At 40.5% G+C, this 15224-nt stretch overlaps 1 protein-coding gene across 8 annotated transcripts in view; it reads right to left on the bottom strand.

Moving 5' to 3' along the window:
- Positions 1–15224, bottom strand: part of fat3a (FAT atypical cadherin 3a) — a 335255-nt gene that overhangs the window by 226795 nt on the left and 93236 nt on the right. For 7 of the 8 annotated variants that reach the window (XM_063492471.1, XM_063492469.1, XM_063492470.1 and 4 more), the window contains exon 2: positions 5424–5605. In XM_063492471.1, the coding sequence (XP_063348541.1) occupies positions 5424–5605 (182 nt within the window). Of the gene's footprint in view, positions 1–5423; positions 5606–15224 lie in introns of those variants that run through there. The other variant, XM_063492472.1, reaches the window with a different exon arrangement.

Raw genomic sequence — 15224 nt, forward strand, 5'->3', positions numbered from 1 at the left:
CGCTTGATGGATTGTTGGAGCATTACAGCTACCGTAGTCAGGAGCCTTGCAGATTAATACGTACCGTGCTTCAACATAATATTACCGTATTGCGTGTGTATAAGGACCCAAAAATGGCACCTGTTAAGAGACATGCTCATGAAGCAGATTTCAAATTCTATCAGTCATGCAGTATGACATGGGAATAGAGCAGCAGCAAGAGAATTCAACATTAATGAATCAATGGTACAGAAGTGGAGGAAGCAAGAAGAATGCATTTCATATCTTAATAAAGTACATCTGCCATAGAGTTGCTAGCTTAGTTAGCATCAGTGAATTGAACTGGCATTTACTTTCTACTGAAATGATAAATTCAAAAACCTGACACACATTTACTTGCCCATATTCATCTGATTTCTAGCAACAGAACTTCAGCAAGTGGTTATTAAGCAGAAAGGTGGATAAATAATGGTAATACATCTAATGTCCTGAGAAGTAAGTTTCACAATTGCCATTTTAAGATCACCTCTAATTGCCATGAATGAGGAGGCTTTGCATCCAGCTTGCGGTGTGAGTGGCAACTGCTACAGGCAGGACCTGAAGCCAGTCAAAGGTGCATCGAGATATGCGTGGCATTAAAAAAAGCAAATACTAGACTAAACGCACACATTTAGATGTACAATTTCTGATATGTTCACACTGAAAGCCTCACAACTTAAACATGAATATTGGCAAAATATCTAGGCAATTTAGCTGTCAGGTTTCAAAAGATATGTCAGCTGGTTGTTGAGTTAAGATACATTGATGGTACATAGATTACCAACTTTTTGGCTCAACTTCCTTGATGTTTCAGTTTATTTGAAGTGTATGTTTAAATGTAAGCATCCCATCAGATCATGGGGAAAAAAATTCGTTTTTGTTTTTTTTTTTTTTAAACTAATTTGTGGTGCTAAGCACAGTGTCATAGACAAAGGACTGGGATGCAGTAGAGCTGCAGTACATGTGTGAAAAGAGCTTATGGTGAAACTGAGAAAAATAACATGCCCATTCTCTTACTCACACGCCAATTGCACAAACGCTGGGGATGAAGCACTAGAACAAAGCAACAGGCAACCCCCATCATGGATAAAGAAGGCATCCAAAGAAATCCCCCAACTCTCTCCCTCTCATACACACGCAGGAAGATGAAGGAAGGGGGGAGAGGGCATGCAGAGTGCTGGCATTTGGCTCAAACAGACGCTCACAAAGCTCTTGGGACCCCAGAGATGCAGGAAAAGCAGGGGGAGAGTGAAGAAGGAGGAGGGGTTGCAGCAATGCCATTTCCAAGCAGCCAGCCTGTGGAGCAAGGCACTCGGAGAGAAGGAGAACAAAAAGAATAGAGAGAATAGCTGCATCTTCTCCTCCCCCTCCTCTCTTTCTTCCATGTGGAGGTCAGTGTGCTCAGTGGGGAGGATCAGCCACTGCAGCCAGTCCTACAGTGCTCTGCAAAGTGCTCTCACATATTATCTGCAGCAATGCAGCCCGAGTCCTGATATGCAGCCACAAGAACACAGAAACAACATCAAGGCTGGAACATCTATCAGTATACTGCTAAAAAAATCCCGACTAACATCGGAAGCCCAGCCTCATCCAGCAATGTTACGCTGTCAAAAATTGCTCAGAGGTGCTAGGCTTTATTGTGAAAGGAAAATGTTAGTCATGAGGCTGAATTGTTAATAAATGTGACTACGAACCTGTTTCACTTGATTGCAAAAATGATGCAGCTCTAAATCAGCACCAATCTAACAAGTTTAGGTTTAGGTAATGAAATATGCACATGCCACATTATCATCAAAAGTACCTGAAAAACGAAGGCAATCTAAACATTTCTGCCATCTTTTAAAGGCAAATCTCTAAATTTTTAAATCCCACATCACACACGATAATTACCACTCAGAGGCACAACAAAACATCTCCAGCTCAGTTCACTTGTATTTCCTCTGTATCATGGACGACTCATGACACCTCCTACACAAGACAGTTCTGAGACAGTAGAGCTCCTTCCTCAGACTGACTCAACCATAAAAAGTGCTTCAGGAAATTATTCCTACCATTCTCTGTAAGTATAAGACGTGGTTGTTCAAACATACATATAGTATGGATTTTTTTCAATTTAATTCAATTTATAAATGGGGCCAAATCTTAGCAACTGTTGCCTCAAGGCAAGTTGTAGACACATAGAAAAGAAAAAAAAAAACAGCGTTTCAAAAGAAGAACTCATTCCACAGCATGAATCTAAGTATTTTGTGTCCTAAATATGATATTGAATATTGAATTGCAATTTTCTGTTAGTGTTTACTCTGAGTAATTCACTCACATGGGACAAAGTTTAGACAAAAAGGCTTATAGTTGCATCACTCCCACAAACTTAATAACCAGGTTTAAACAAATCTACAAACAAAATATCAGAAATATCTCATATAAGATGATATCTTTTAGTATGTACAAAAAGCTATAATTAAACCTGCCACACTGCAGTCTAAAGCAGCCACTGTATTCCAATTAGGCCTTGCATAACAGGTAAAGGACAAGGGTGTAAAGAAGGAATTGTTAAGTATGATAAGAGGTGATGACGAAGGGAGGAACTGTTGGGGAATGAGGAGTGGAAAAGGAGCTGCACGGACTCTGGCAGGGCAGAGCCAATTAACAGTGGATGCCTAGCTGGTCTTGTCTACCTGATGAAAGGTGAGAGGAGGAGGAAGCACCTTCATACTCCCTCCATCTTTCTGGCATACACACACACAGTAGCAGATGTGTGCAGACACGCACATGACCGATTTAAGCTGACATAGCAGTCTTTCTCTCTCCCTAATATGCGATGCTTTTTCTGAATACTATTGTCATGTGTGAAAAACAGTAGAGAAAAAAAAGGCACCTCTTTGCTATTGGTGGACAAATGTACCATGTCGACAAATAAAAAAAGTGGCATCAAGTAGGATTTTGTTGTTTAAATTTGTGTTGTACTTAGTCATTACAAGAAGTGTTTGTGAACTAAAAATCAAGAATGTGGGATACTGTTTGTCCGTGATTTGGAGAGCCCAGTGCATGCTCCCGATGCAGGGAAAACCAATTCTGCAGGGGAGACCTACCTTGGCACTTGTGCAGGTGAAGCCAAAGGGAAGATATGCTTTACCATATTTTCTAGTCTTTGGCTTGGAAGGAAGTTGGTTTGGAAACATATTTGGCGATGCTTCATCTCCTGCTTTGCATTTGTGTGGGAGCCCAGTCAAAAACCTGTCCACTATGCCATCAGTCTCCAAGCATGTCCAAGGCGGGCCCCACACTTTGCTGAATTAAACCAGAGATTCCCAAAGCATGAAAAATTAGGTTTAAATTTCTTTTTCGTGAGAGTGCAGAATTTCTGACATTTTGTTTAAGTGTAAGCATGTAACAATTTTATTTTTTTCTAACAAAAAACTTAGACTTGTGTTTGTGAATGAACCACCTCAATTGTGTAGCTTTCTGGATTTTATACTTATTGGGCTACATATTTATTTATTATACAGGCTATACAGTAAAGTTGGGCGATTGGACGAATATATCGACTACTGACAACAGGCTGAGCCTATACCCATCATTTTTACAAGAGCGATTTATTTATTTATCATTTCCCCATGAGTATGTTTGCTAATAATGTTGGTTGAAGTTTACAGAAGCAGTCAACAGAAAAAATAATACCGCTGTTTCAACGGCACCCTCTTCCAGCTGTGAACAAATGCACCCTCCTCAGAGTGCCCCAAAATGCAGCGACTCATTTACTGAAACTCATAACAGAAAAAAAGAAAGTTAGTTCAGAAAAAACAAACATTTTATTTATTTATTTATTTTTTTTTTTAAACCCGCAGTGGTGGGGAGGGAAACAAAGAGAAATTGGCTTCTGTTTTCCACTCTAACCGTGTTTACAGGCAGCTCCGGTGTTTGACTTACACACTCAACCAAACAACAAATACAAAATTAAACAAACAGTTACTTAAAAATCAAAATGTCTCTTCCAGCGAATATTAAAAAAACAAAAACAAAAACAGATTCTCTGCCGTATTGTTAAGTCTATTGTTAAGTCTATTGTTAAGTCTTTGGTGCATCTCAAATAAATAAATAAATAAATAAATAACCCCAAAGTAGCTATATTAATACTGAAACAAACAAGAAAAGAAGGCAAAATATTCTCTCCAAACAAAACTTATACATTGTAATTGCGCAAATCAGTCCGTGCATGATTATATTGCTTCGCCCATTAAAAAGTCTGCACAAATATATCCCCTATCGTTGGTTATTGGACTGACGATTGTCAGTTGGAAAATTTTTTACATATCACCCAACCTTACTATACAGTACATAAAATCAAAATTCACTTGTAACTGAAACGTTTAATTATGCGGGCTACAGAAAATAAATTAAGTTTAGATTATATTTATATGAAACCTGTATACTTACTGAATATGTATACTTCATTTTAACCATATGTAATATCTACATATGTGGGGGTTTTTTTTAAAAAGGTTTTGATTTTGCCACCCCATTTGATGTCCATGCCACCCTAAGAAAATTTCTCTAGATCCGCCCCTGCCAGTGCTCATGGTGAAAAGTACTGCGCACACGCAAGCTACAGACTTTTTCATTAATGCAGCTCCACCCTGAAGATCGGCCTTACTAGTACCGCTAGTAACCTTGATGACATAGCTTCTCTTCACACACACTACATATCGATGCTCCCCCCCCCCCCCCCCCCCCCAATGCCCACGGGACACTTAAAACCAGTCCCAGTTGTTGCTTCCATCTGTATGTCTGCAGCAACACACATGTTAACCTCGAAACTAGAGCACGTCTGCATCGCATCACATCACAAGAAGCATCCGAGGATTTCTCCCGAACGCGTCCAGTATCATGAAACACGACGATTATTTTTATCATCTTCGTTCCACTCCCAGAACACTGCAGCTCCGGCGATATGAGCGCTGCTGTAGGCGACAGCATTACAGAAATCATTCACATAAAGGTGCGACGGAGGCCTGCTTTGTGTGTGTGTGTGTGTGTGTGTGTGTGTGTGTGTGTGTGTGTGTGTGTGCTAAAGTTGCATGACCAGTACCACACAGCTGGGCTAGTCCCGGTGGAGCAAAGACAGCTACACAGCGGTTCAGTCATGGCGGCTGCAGCGGAGACTGGACCACTAATGGTCGGAGCCCGCCGACCACCGTTTTCCCTCCATACCGTGAGGTAGCGCGCACCTACTGCGCTGTAACACGGCGCAAGCAGCAGCTAGAGCTCACCTCAGCTCCACCATCCCTGTTTTCAGTAAGGAGAAAAGAAAATGCACTGCCGGCTTTCCAGAGCCGTCCCCCGCATTCACTTCGCACCTTTGCCCCCCACCGGCCCCTGAGCTACATGCGGTTTCCCGCGGAACTCACCCGGACACGCTGCAGAAGACCTCGGTACGAAAGTCCGTCCAACTCTGCACGATCCTCCAACAATGACTGCAGAATGTCCGCTTCGATCTGATCCGCGCCCCCGCTCTGCTGATGCTGCTCCGCGAGCCGCGCGTTCACGACGAGGCCGGGGCGTGTGCAGAGATGCACGGGCAGAGCGCAACCTGCCGGAGATGCACAGATTTAACCAATTCTTTGCTCCATTTAGTCAAGTCAGCTAAGCTAAAGCTGTCACTAGACAACTTGCTTTCGCAGTTTGCTTTGGTTTATAATCCATGTGCACTGTGAAACCCGTTTTGCAGCATTTGGCTGATTCTGAGCAGAGTAAAGGCCTTTACACTTCAGGATTCCTCCATCAGTAGAAACATTCAGATCACTGTGGTACAAGTTCATCTTGCCTTCCTCCGTAGATGCTTGATTTTGGTGTCTCTTTATTTTAGGCTGACAGCAGAGGTGGGTCGAGTACCCAAAAATTGTACTCAAATAATAGTAGTATTACTTTAAAATATTATTACTCAAGTAAAAGTGAAAAGTAGTCTTAAAAAAGTTACTCAAGTAAGAGTAAAAAAGTACTTTGTGAAGACTACTCAAGTAGTGAGTAACTGTTTGAAATGTCCGATTTATTTTTTAAATAAATGCTATCAGACAAACAAAAATAAATAAATATACAAATTTTAGTATTTTCAAAAGGAATATATGTAAAAACATCAACAAAATAAGGCATAACAATTCTAATTTCCAATTTCAGTTTTTCACAACATAAAGCTTTTTTCACCAATACCTACAGTAAATAATATAAATATATAAACAGTGCAAACAATTTCCAGTGACAAGATATGCTGTAAACTTTATATTCATTTTTGCTCCAAATGGCACAGCAGCCTCAGAGAAAACATTAGAACGAGGCATCTTCGACATATGTACATACAAAGCAGCTCAGTTTACCATAAATTGTATAAGTGTGCATTCATTTCTGCATATTTAGCAAACATGCCATTTCTTCACTCAGTGAAGTGATGGTTAAGCTTCAGCAGCAGTTTGCTCTCAAGGTTCTTTCTGTGAAGCTGTAACTGTTTAGCAGTGAACAGGAGTCCTGCATGACTAAGAAGTCCTTCACAAGCTCCAGATGCAGGAAGAGCTGTACAGATTTTGATCGACAGCTTCTTGATGTGGGGAAAGCCATGCAATAGATCCACACCTCCAGTGAATGGACATGAAAGGTACCGCTCCAGCTCCCCTGCTTCTGGCTTTCCTGACCCCATGGATCCATCATCTTAGTTGGTTAGGCTGCTGTTTGCGCTGGCCTCATCCAGCTCTGAGTCTAGGTGATGTCTGACGAAGTTGAGACCTGTGGAAAGATGTATGTGTTGCCCCCCTGGTGTGACAGGTGCCTGAGAGGGGTGCAATCCTAGATCCCGCAGCTGTATATTGAAATAAAGAGGCACAGATCATTAACTTGTTTACAATTCAACTGCAGGATTTATTCTGCAGATTTGCCTCCCAGGGGGGTTTACGCTTCTCCTGGCCGCTATGCGCCACCTAGTGGTATTTTTAAGTAATGCCATGGAAGATGTAAAGTATAATTAGAAAATACTGAATCAACACTGAAAGATATAACAAAGACCAAAATATAACTGGGGTGTTCCATTTTTTTCTTTGTTTGAAGACATAAACTGAACTAACATCCCCATAAGTCTTTTTATCTCTTAACCTTTTAACTATTGGTGTAATCCAGATTTACCAGCCACACATTTCAACTTAAACACATATGTCAACCTATTACACTCTCTCTCTCCCCCCCCCCCCCCCCTTTTTTTTTTGTATTTGTCTCCTGCCTTTTGTCATGTTAAGGGATGTATGTTTCTAGTTACTGTGGTTGAGTGTAACAGTTGTCCAGGTATGGATGTGGGTATGTGAAGTATGGGAGTGGAAGAGTACTGGGAATACCCTGGAGAGGGTATGTGGGCAGGAGAGAGTTCACCCCTGCATTCCATTGCTGGTATGATGGTTGTCCCAGGGTGTTATAGGTGAACATCTCTCTCGGCCTGGCAGTCCGCTGCGATCTCCTCGCAATCTCTATGTCTTCTTGTTGTTTATTCCCATCCACTGTGGGGTTAACTGGTGGCTTGGTACACAGGTCTGGCTCAGTGTGATGTTCGTCTTCCAGGGCGGCATCCTTCACAGCTCTGTAGGGTCTCTGCGGTACATTATCGCCCTGTTCTGGGATGTTAGTTTCCTCCATGACAGAAGGGTGGAATTCATGAACAGTGGCTCTTAGTCTTTGCTCAACCTGAGGATGGTGCACTGTCTGTGGTTGTTCTTTCTCTCGAAATCTCAGCCGGTAACATGGAATCTTTTGGTAAGAGTATTCTTCATCAGAACTGTCCGTGTTTTGGTCATGTGTGTCAACAACTGCCGTTTTCTGTTTTGTTACCTTGTATGGTCTCTCCTCAGGTTGTGAAAAAGGAGTTTCCTCCAGGGGCAGTTCATTTACTGGAAGCAGTAGGTTCCTGTGGAGTACTCGCACCGTTTTGGGACCCTTTTCAGGCTGTACTCTGTAAACCGGTCCATTGTCGACTCTTTCCACCACGCGGTGCACTACCTGTTCCCAGTAAGCCCGCAGCTTGCCAGGTCCACCTTGTTCTGACAGATTTCTCACGAGCACTCGGTCACCTGGACAGAGAACAACACCTCTCGCTGTACGGTCATATTGTCTCTTGCCCTTAGCAGAGGATTTCTCACTGTTTTTTGCTGCCATTTCATATGCAAAACGCATCTTCTTTTCCCATTTCTGTGCATATGACTGTCGATCCGATGTTTCAGGATTTCTTTTGGGCGGAAACAACAAGTCCACAGGCAAACGTGGAGATCGGCCATGTAGGAGGAAAAATGGGGAGAACCCAGTGGCCTCATGCCTTGTACAATTATAGGCATGTATAACATGAGCCAGATGATCTTTCCACTGAACCTTTTTCTCCTCCTCCAGAGTACGCAACATTTGAAGGAGGGTCCGGTTAAGTCTCTCCACTGGATTGCTTTGCGGGTGATATGGCGTTGTTCGTGAATGACCAATACCAGCCAGCCGTTGTAACCTGCTGAACAAGGTATTCTCAAACTCCCTCCCCTGATCGTGGTGGAGTTTCTCTGGGTATCCAAAGCGAGGGATAAAATCATGGAATATTTTGTCAGCTGCGGTTTTCCCAGATTTATTCCTTGTTGGATACGCCTGGGCAAAGCGTGTAAAGTGGTCGACGAGAACAAGAATGTACTCATAGCCCTGACTTTGCTCTAGGTGTAGGTAGTCAATACAAAGCAACTCGAGAGGACTGCTGGTGGTTATATGTTCCATCGGAGCTCTTTGGGGAAGATTAGGACGTTTCTGTTTAATACAGACACACCTTTTGTTTACATAATCCTCTATGTCATCCTGCATTTTGGGCCAGTAAAACCGTTCACGGGCAAGGTGTGTTACTTTATCGGCGCCAACATGACCCATGTCATTGTGAAGTGTTTTCAGCACCAGGGGCTTTAGCTTTTCAGGAAGCACAAGTTGTTTATGCTGACGATTCAGTCGATATAGTATTGCTTCCTCCACCACCAGCTTCTTCCATTCATAAAGCAGTCTTTTTGTTTGTTTGCTCATTTTTCTCTTTTCTCTTTCATTAGGAGTCCAGTTTCTGAGCTTTAGCGAAATCACCTCCTTTATGGCCGTATCATCCTGCTGTGCTGCCTGAATATCTGCAGATGTAATATTAGAAATACTCTCACGTGGCACAGTGTCTGCATTTCCCCTATTCACCTGTAAAGCTGCTGCCCCGGGCATCTCATCTTCCTGCCTTGCTTTGCTTCCTTGCCATGCTGCGGACACAACCTCTGATGACATAGTCTCTGTGTGCTCTACCATTCTGTCTTGGAGTTTTACTGGGTACCTTGACAGGGTGTCTGCATCTATATTCAGCTTCCCCGGTCTGTATTTGATGTCAAAGTGGAAGTCAGCTAGCTCACCAACCCACCTATGCCCAACGGCATTTAGTCTGGCAGTACTCAGAACGTATGTTAAAGGGTTGTTATCAGTGTAGACTGTGAATGTCGGGGCATAATACAAGTAGTCTCGAAACTTATCACAGATGGCCCACTTGAGTGCCAAGAACTCGAGCTTACCAGAGTGAAGGTGATAGTTTCTCTCAGCCGATGTTAGTGTTCTTGAGCAATATCCGATGACATGTAACTTGTTTTCCTGACGCTGGTACAGCACCGCACCTAACCCTTCACCTGATGCGTCTGTGTGTAGAATGAATGGAAGGTTGAAGTTTGGGTATGCTAGGGTGGGTGGAGTCGTCAGCACATCCACAAGTTTAGCCAAAACACCCTGGTGCTCTGTTGTCCATCTGATGGGCGTTTTTGATGGCAGCTGTCCTTTTTCCTCCTTCTTAGCTCTGCTTTTGTTTCCATTTGTCTCATGTTGATTGTTGTTTTTACCTTTGTCAGCATTGCTAGGTTTCTGGAGAAGTTCAAACAGCGGCTTTGCCAACCGGGAAAAGTCTTGAATGAAGGAGCGATAGTACCCCAGGAATCCCAGCAAGGACTTAACATCTCCAACGGTGTGAGGCACTTTATCTTTCAGAGCCATGACGGCCTCCAAGTCCTTTGGATCAATCTTAACTCCATCTCCCGATACTAAACGTCCAAGATAACGAACCTCTCTTTTGAACAACTCACACTTCGCAGGTCTCAGTTTGATCCCATGTTCTCTCATGCAGCCCAGAACTTGTCTGAGGTGGTTGACATGTGCCTCAAAGGATGTAGAATAACAATTAATTTGTCCCATTGAAATGAATGGAAAACTTCCACAATTCTGCTAAAACTTGCTTGGTTTTGAAACTTAACTGCTTCCTCATACTTTCACCTAGAAACTCCATTCAAACTTTAAAATGTTCTCAGATTATTGGGCTATTCCTGTGTGATTCAGCTTTTTCAGATCTTCTACCGTTTTAATTTTATACCTCTTTAAGTTTTCAGTTGCAAAATTGTGATTTTTCAGAAAATACATGCGTTGCTATGGTTGCTATGCAATTAACTCAGAGTGTGCACTTGTCCTTTCTGAATTTTCTCTTCATGTCTGAACAACTTCTTGCTACTCGCTCAATTTCCACTCAATGTCCCTATCATTGTTGTGGGATTTAAAGAGGTTTTGCAAATCTCCTCAGAGCAACACAAAGTCTTAAAACTCTCCATAGAAAGTCAATGCAGAGTTTGTTCAAAATCAGCGCTGGATTTCTCTAATGAGAGGCATTTTCAAATCGTCATATCTCCTTAACAAAATTAAGTTGAGACATGACGCTTGTGCCAATATATCTTCAGACATCCCTGATGCTCACAATTCAAGAATTTGTTCCTCACCTATTACCGTTTGGCCATGAATTACACTTGTTTGAGGATAGGAAATTTGTCCCTCGCTCAGATTTCTTCAGATTTCAAACTCTGGAAATGAGGCACTTTTTTCTCTCGTCATATCTTTTTGATGGATTTCAACAGAGAACTGAAAATTCCCATGACTGTTCACCAAAGCCTGCTGTTTCTTACGGTGAAAGAATGATTTTGATGGTCCATATAGATTTAGAGTTACAAAACGTTGTTTGAGGGCAAGTCAAGGCAGTTTTGCTTTGCCTCTACTCAGTTACAGTGTATTACAAGTCATATATCTTCAATAATTTATATCTTATCTCTGAATTATGAAGACCTGCAGATTCCCCCATCTCTTCTGAACAAAACGGTGTCAGAATGAGCGTTCCAGCCCCTACGGTTAAGAAATTATGGCCATTTGTTCGAGGGGAATCCTGAATGTGAGAAATACACTGAAGAAAACCCATAGCTCTCTCTGTGTCTGTGTGTGTAAGGGCTGATTACAGCAGGTGCAGCCAATTTAGCTGACCTAGATATGCCAAGCCCAGACTCTCAACAGCCCCTGTACACTTTGCTCTCTGTGTATGTGTGTGTGTATCAATATTTCTCCCATTTTAAAGTATTACTCCTCCATAATTGTAATTCTGTTAAATCAAAGTACTTTTACTACATCTTAGTACTTCTGCTCAATCATAGTAATTCTGCTAAATCATAGTATTTTTCCAAATCATGTTTTTGGTGCCAAATCATAACATTTGTGCTATGTTATAGTATTACTACTAAGTGGAGGAATTTCTGTCATGTTAGAGTATATGTGCTGATTACAGTATTTTTTTACTATATTATATTTTTCTTTCTAAATATAGCTTTTCTGCTATATAATTGCATTTCTGCTATGTTATAATATTTGTGCTAAACCAGAGTATTTGTGCTGAAACATAGTATTTCTGCCAAATGATAGTATTTCTGTCAAATTACAGTATTTGTGCTAAAATGTAGTATAAATTTAAAATTACAATATTCATAGTTCATCACAGTGTCTCTGGTAAATCACAGTATTTCTGCCCTGTTGTACTATTTTTCTAAATCATAGTGTTTATGTAATGTTTAAGTATTTTTGGCTAAATATATTCTTTCTGTTATTTTATACTATTTCTCCTAAATTCTTGTATTTTTGAGAAGTTATCATGTTTCTGGTAAGTTACAATATTTGTGCTACGTTCTGCTATGCTATTGTATTTCTGCCAAGTATTATGTTTCCTCTAAGATATTGCAGTTCTGCTAAGTTATTACATTTTAGCAAAGTTCCTTTGCTACTGCAAAGTTTTTACAATTTCTGGAACTTTTCAGCTTTTTCAGCTAGTTTTAGCAGACAACTTCAGCTTTAAAGCATCCACACAGCATTTTCGCAGGAAATGCAAATTTTTCTAGTTCCAGTTGCCACTTTTTGTACGTTTTTTGGCACTTAACTACTTCCACAATTTTCAGCCGATTTTCACCGTTCAAATTTTAAACTATTCTGCTATTTCTGCTAATGGGTGCTATGACTTTTGGTATTTTTTGCTATTATACTTTTTAAAATATTAAGCTTTTTTCCTTTAATTTGTCCCATTGAAATGAATGGGAAACTTCCACAATTCTGCTAAAACTTGCTTGTTTTTGAAACTTAACTACTTCCTCATACTTTTGCCTAGAACAACCATTCAAACTTTAAAATGTTCATAAATTATTGGGCTATTCCTGTCTGATTCAGCTTTTTCATATCTGTTACCGTTTTCATCTTATCCCTCTTTAAGTTTTGAGTTTCATTTTTGTGATTTTTCACAAAATACATGCGTTGTTATGGTTGCTATGCACTTGGCTTTCAGTGTGCCACTGTAAGTTTCGCAGTCTTCTCTTCATGTCCCAACAACTTCTTGCTACTTGCTCAATTTTCACTCAACTTCCACAAATTATACATCAAAACGTAGGTATTTTTGCTGGCTTTCAGAAAATGTCACAATTATTGTTGTGGGATTCATAGAATTTTGGCAAATCTCCTCAGACCAACACAAAGTCTGTAAACTCTCCATAGAAAGTCAATGGGGAGTTTGTTCAAAATCACTGCTTGATTTCTGTAATGAGAGGTATTTTCGAATCGTCATATCTCCTTAACGAAGCGAAGTTAAGACATGAGGCTTGTGCCAATATATCTTCAGACACTCCTGACGCTCACAATTCAAGAAATATTTTATCACCTATTACCGTTCTGAGATGAGTTACACTTGTTTGAGGGTAGGAAATTCGTCCTTCGCTCAGATTTCTTCAGATTTCAACCTCTGGAAATGAACCACTTTTTTCTCTCGTCATATCTTTTTGATGGATTTCCACAGAGACCTGAAAATTTCCATGACTGTTCACCAAAGCTTGCTGTCTCTTACGGTGAAAGAATGATATCGATGCTCCAAACAGATTTAGAGTTAGAAAGCGTTGTTCGAGGGCAAGTCAGGGCAGTTTTCCCTTCGCCTCTACTCAGTTATGGTGCATTAGAAGTCAAATATCTTCGATAATTCATATTTTAATGATAAATTGTCAACACTTGACGATTCCCCCATCTCTTCTGAACAAAACGATGTAAGAATGACCGTTCTAGCCCCTACGGTTAGGAAATTATAACCATTTGTTTGAGGGGAATCCTCACTATGAGAAATAAACTGCAAAAATCCTTTCTGTCTCTGTGCTGCGTGTGTAAAAGCCTGCACTTGGTGCACCAGTTTTGGCGGGAAAAAGTACACAGCCTCTCTGATTGGTGGATTCAAATTCAGCAGCTCCAGGCTGCTTGACTGACCTAGAGACATACAGGAAACACAGTATGCACAGCCCCTGTTTGTTCACTTGCTGCTGCTGCTGCTGCTGTGTGTGTGTGTGTGTGTGTGTGTGTGTGTGTGTGTGTGTGTGTGTGTGTGTGTGTGTGTGTGTGAGAGAGAGAGAGAGAGAGACCCTTTTTATGGCAGCATGTCATTCAAATTGATTATATTTAGACTGGTTGACTCGATTACATCCTGTGTGTCTCTCTCTCTGTGCATTTGCGTTTCCATTTGTGTCCATAATTGTAATTGTGTGTATCTGCTGGCTGTTATTTCTTTCTTTTCTTTTTTTGTCAATTTTTTACCTTTCAACAAGCACATTTGAGCGACCCTTACCATGTTCAGCATTTTTTCAGCTGTCCATTTTGCTTTTCCAATTTTTCTATTTAAGTTATTACTATTCTGTTAAATCATACTATTTCTGCTATTTTATAAGATTTATGCTTAATAATAGTATTTCTGCTGAATTATAGGATTTCTCCCAAATCATAGTGTTCCTGCTAAATCATAGTATTTCTGCTACTTTTTGGTATTTGTGATAAATACAGTATTTCTGCTAAAACATAGAATTTCTGCTATTTTATAGGATTTGTGCTAAATGTAGTATTTCTGCCAAATACTATTATTTCTTCCAAATCATAGTATTTCTGCTAAATTATTATGTTTCTCTTAAGTCACAATTTTTTTGCTAAGATGTGATGCTACTGCTCCATGTCTGAAATACATTACAGAAAGCCCATGTCTCTGTTGGTGTGAGCAAGGGATGCAGCTGCACTGACAGGGACAACTACATAGCCTGATGAAGCAGACAGAAGTGACAGCTCTGATTGGTGGATTCAAATTTAGCAGATCCAGGCTTTTTGACTTTCATAGATACAGCTGAAAATATAAAGCTGAAAAAAAAATGAAGAAGCCGATGTCAGTGTTTGAAGTTTTTGAACTTCTAATAACTTTACAGAAGTGTGTGTGTGTGTGTGTGTGTGTGTGTGTGTGTGTGTGTGTGTCTGTGCTTGTGTGACTCAATTTTTATTCGTTGGTGACCAGCATCCATTAGTGTATTCAACTTGACCAGATTCAGACTGATTGACTGGCATAGACACACACAGGACACGTTTGTTTGTCCCTGTGTGCCCTTGTGTGTGTATGTTTGTATGTATGTCTGTGTTTATGCTTGCATCCATATTTTTGCACATTGTTTTCTGAATATGGGTTATTTATCACTGTGTGTGTTTGTCCCTATTTGTAAACATTGCTAGGCATCTCATTTTTGCCTTAGCTTTGTGTATCTGCTGGTAGTTCCTTTGTAACGTTCTAAATTTTCTGCTAATTTTTCACAGTTGAAGAACACATAATCTTTTGAGGAAACCTCTCTTTAACCTCACTAAAATTATCACTTTTCTGCTAAATTATAGTATTTCAGCTCCTATGTTGCATTTCTACTATGTGTTACTATTATACTACTGAATATTAAGTTATATTGTTACATATGAACATTTCTGCTGTATTACAACACTTCTGCCATGTTGTACTATTT

This window comes from Pelmatolapia mariae, linkage group LG14 (assembly GCF_036321145.2).
Source record: "Pelmatolapia mariae isolate MD_Pm_ZW linkage group LG14, Pm_UMD_F_2, whole genome shotgun sequence".
In the NCBI taxonomy this organism is placed as follows: domain Eukaryota; kingdom Metazoa; phylum Chordata; class Actinopteri; order Cichliformes; family Cichlidae; genus Pelmatolapia; species Pelmatolapia mariae.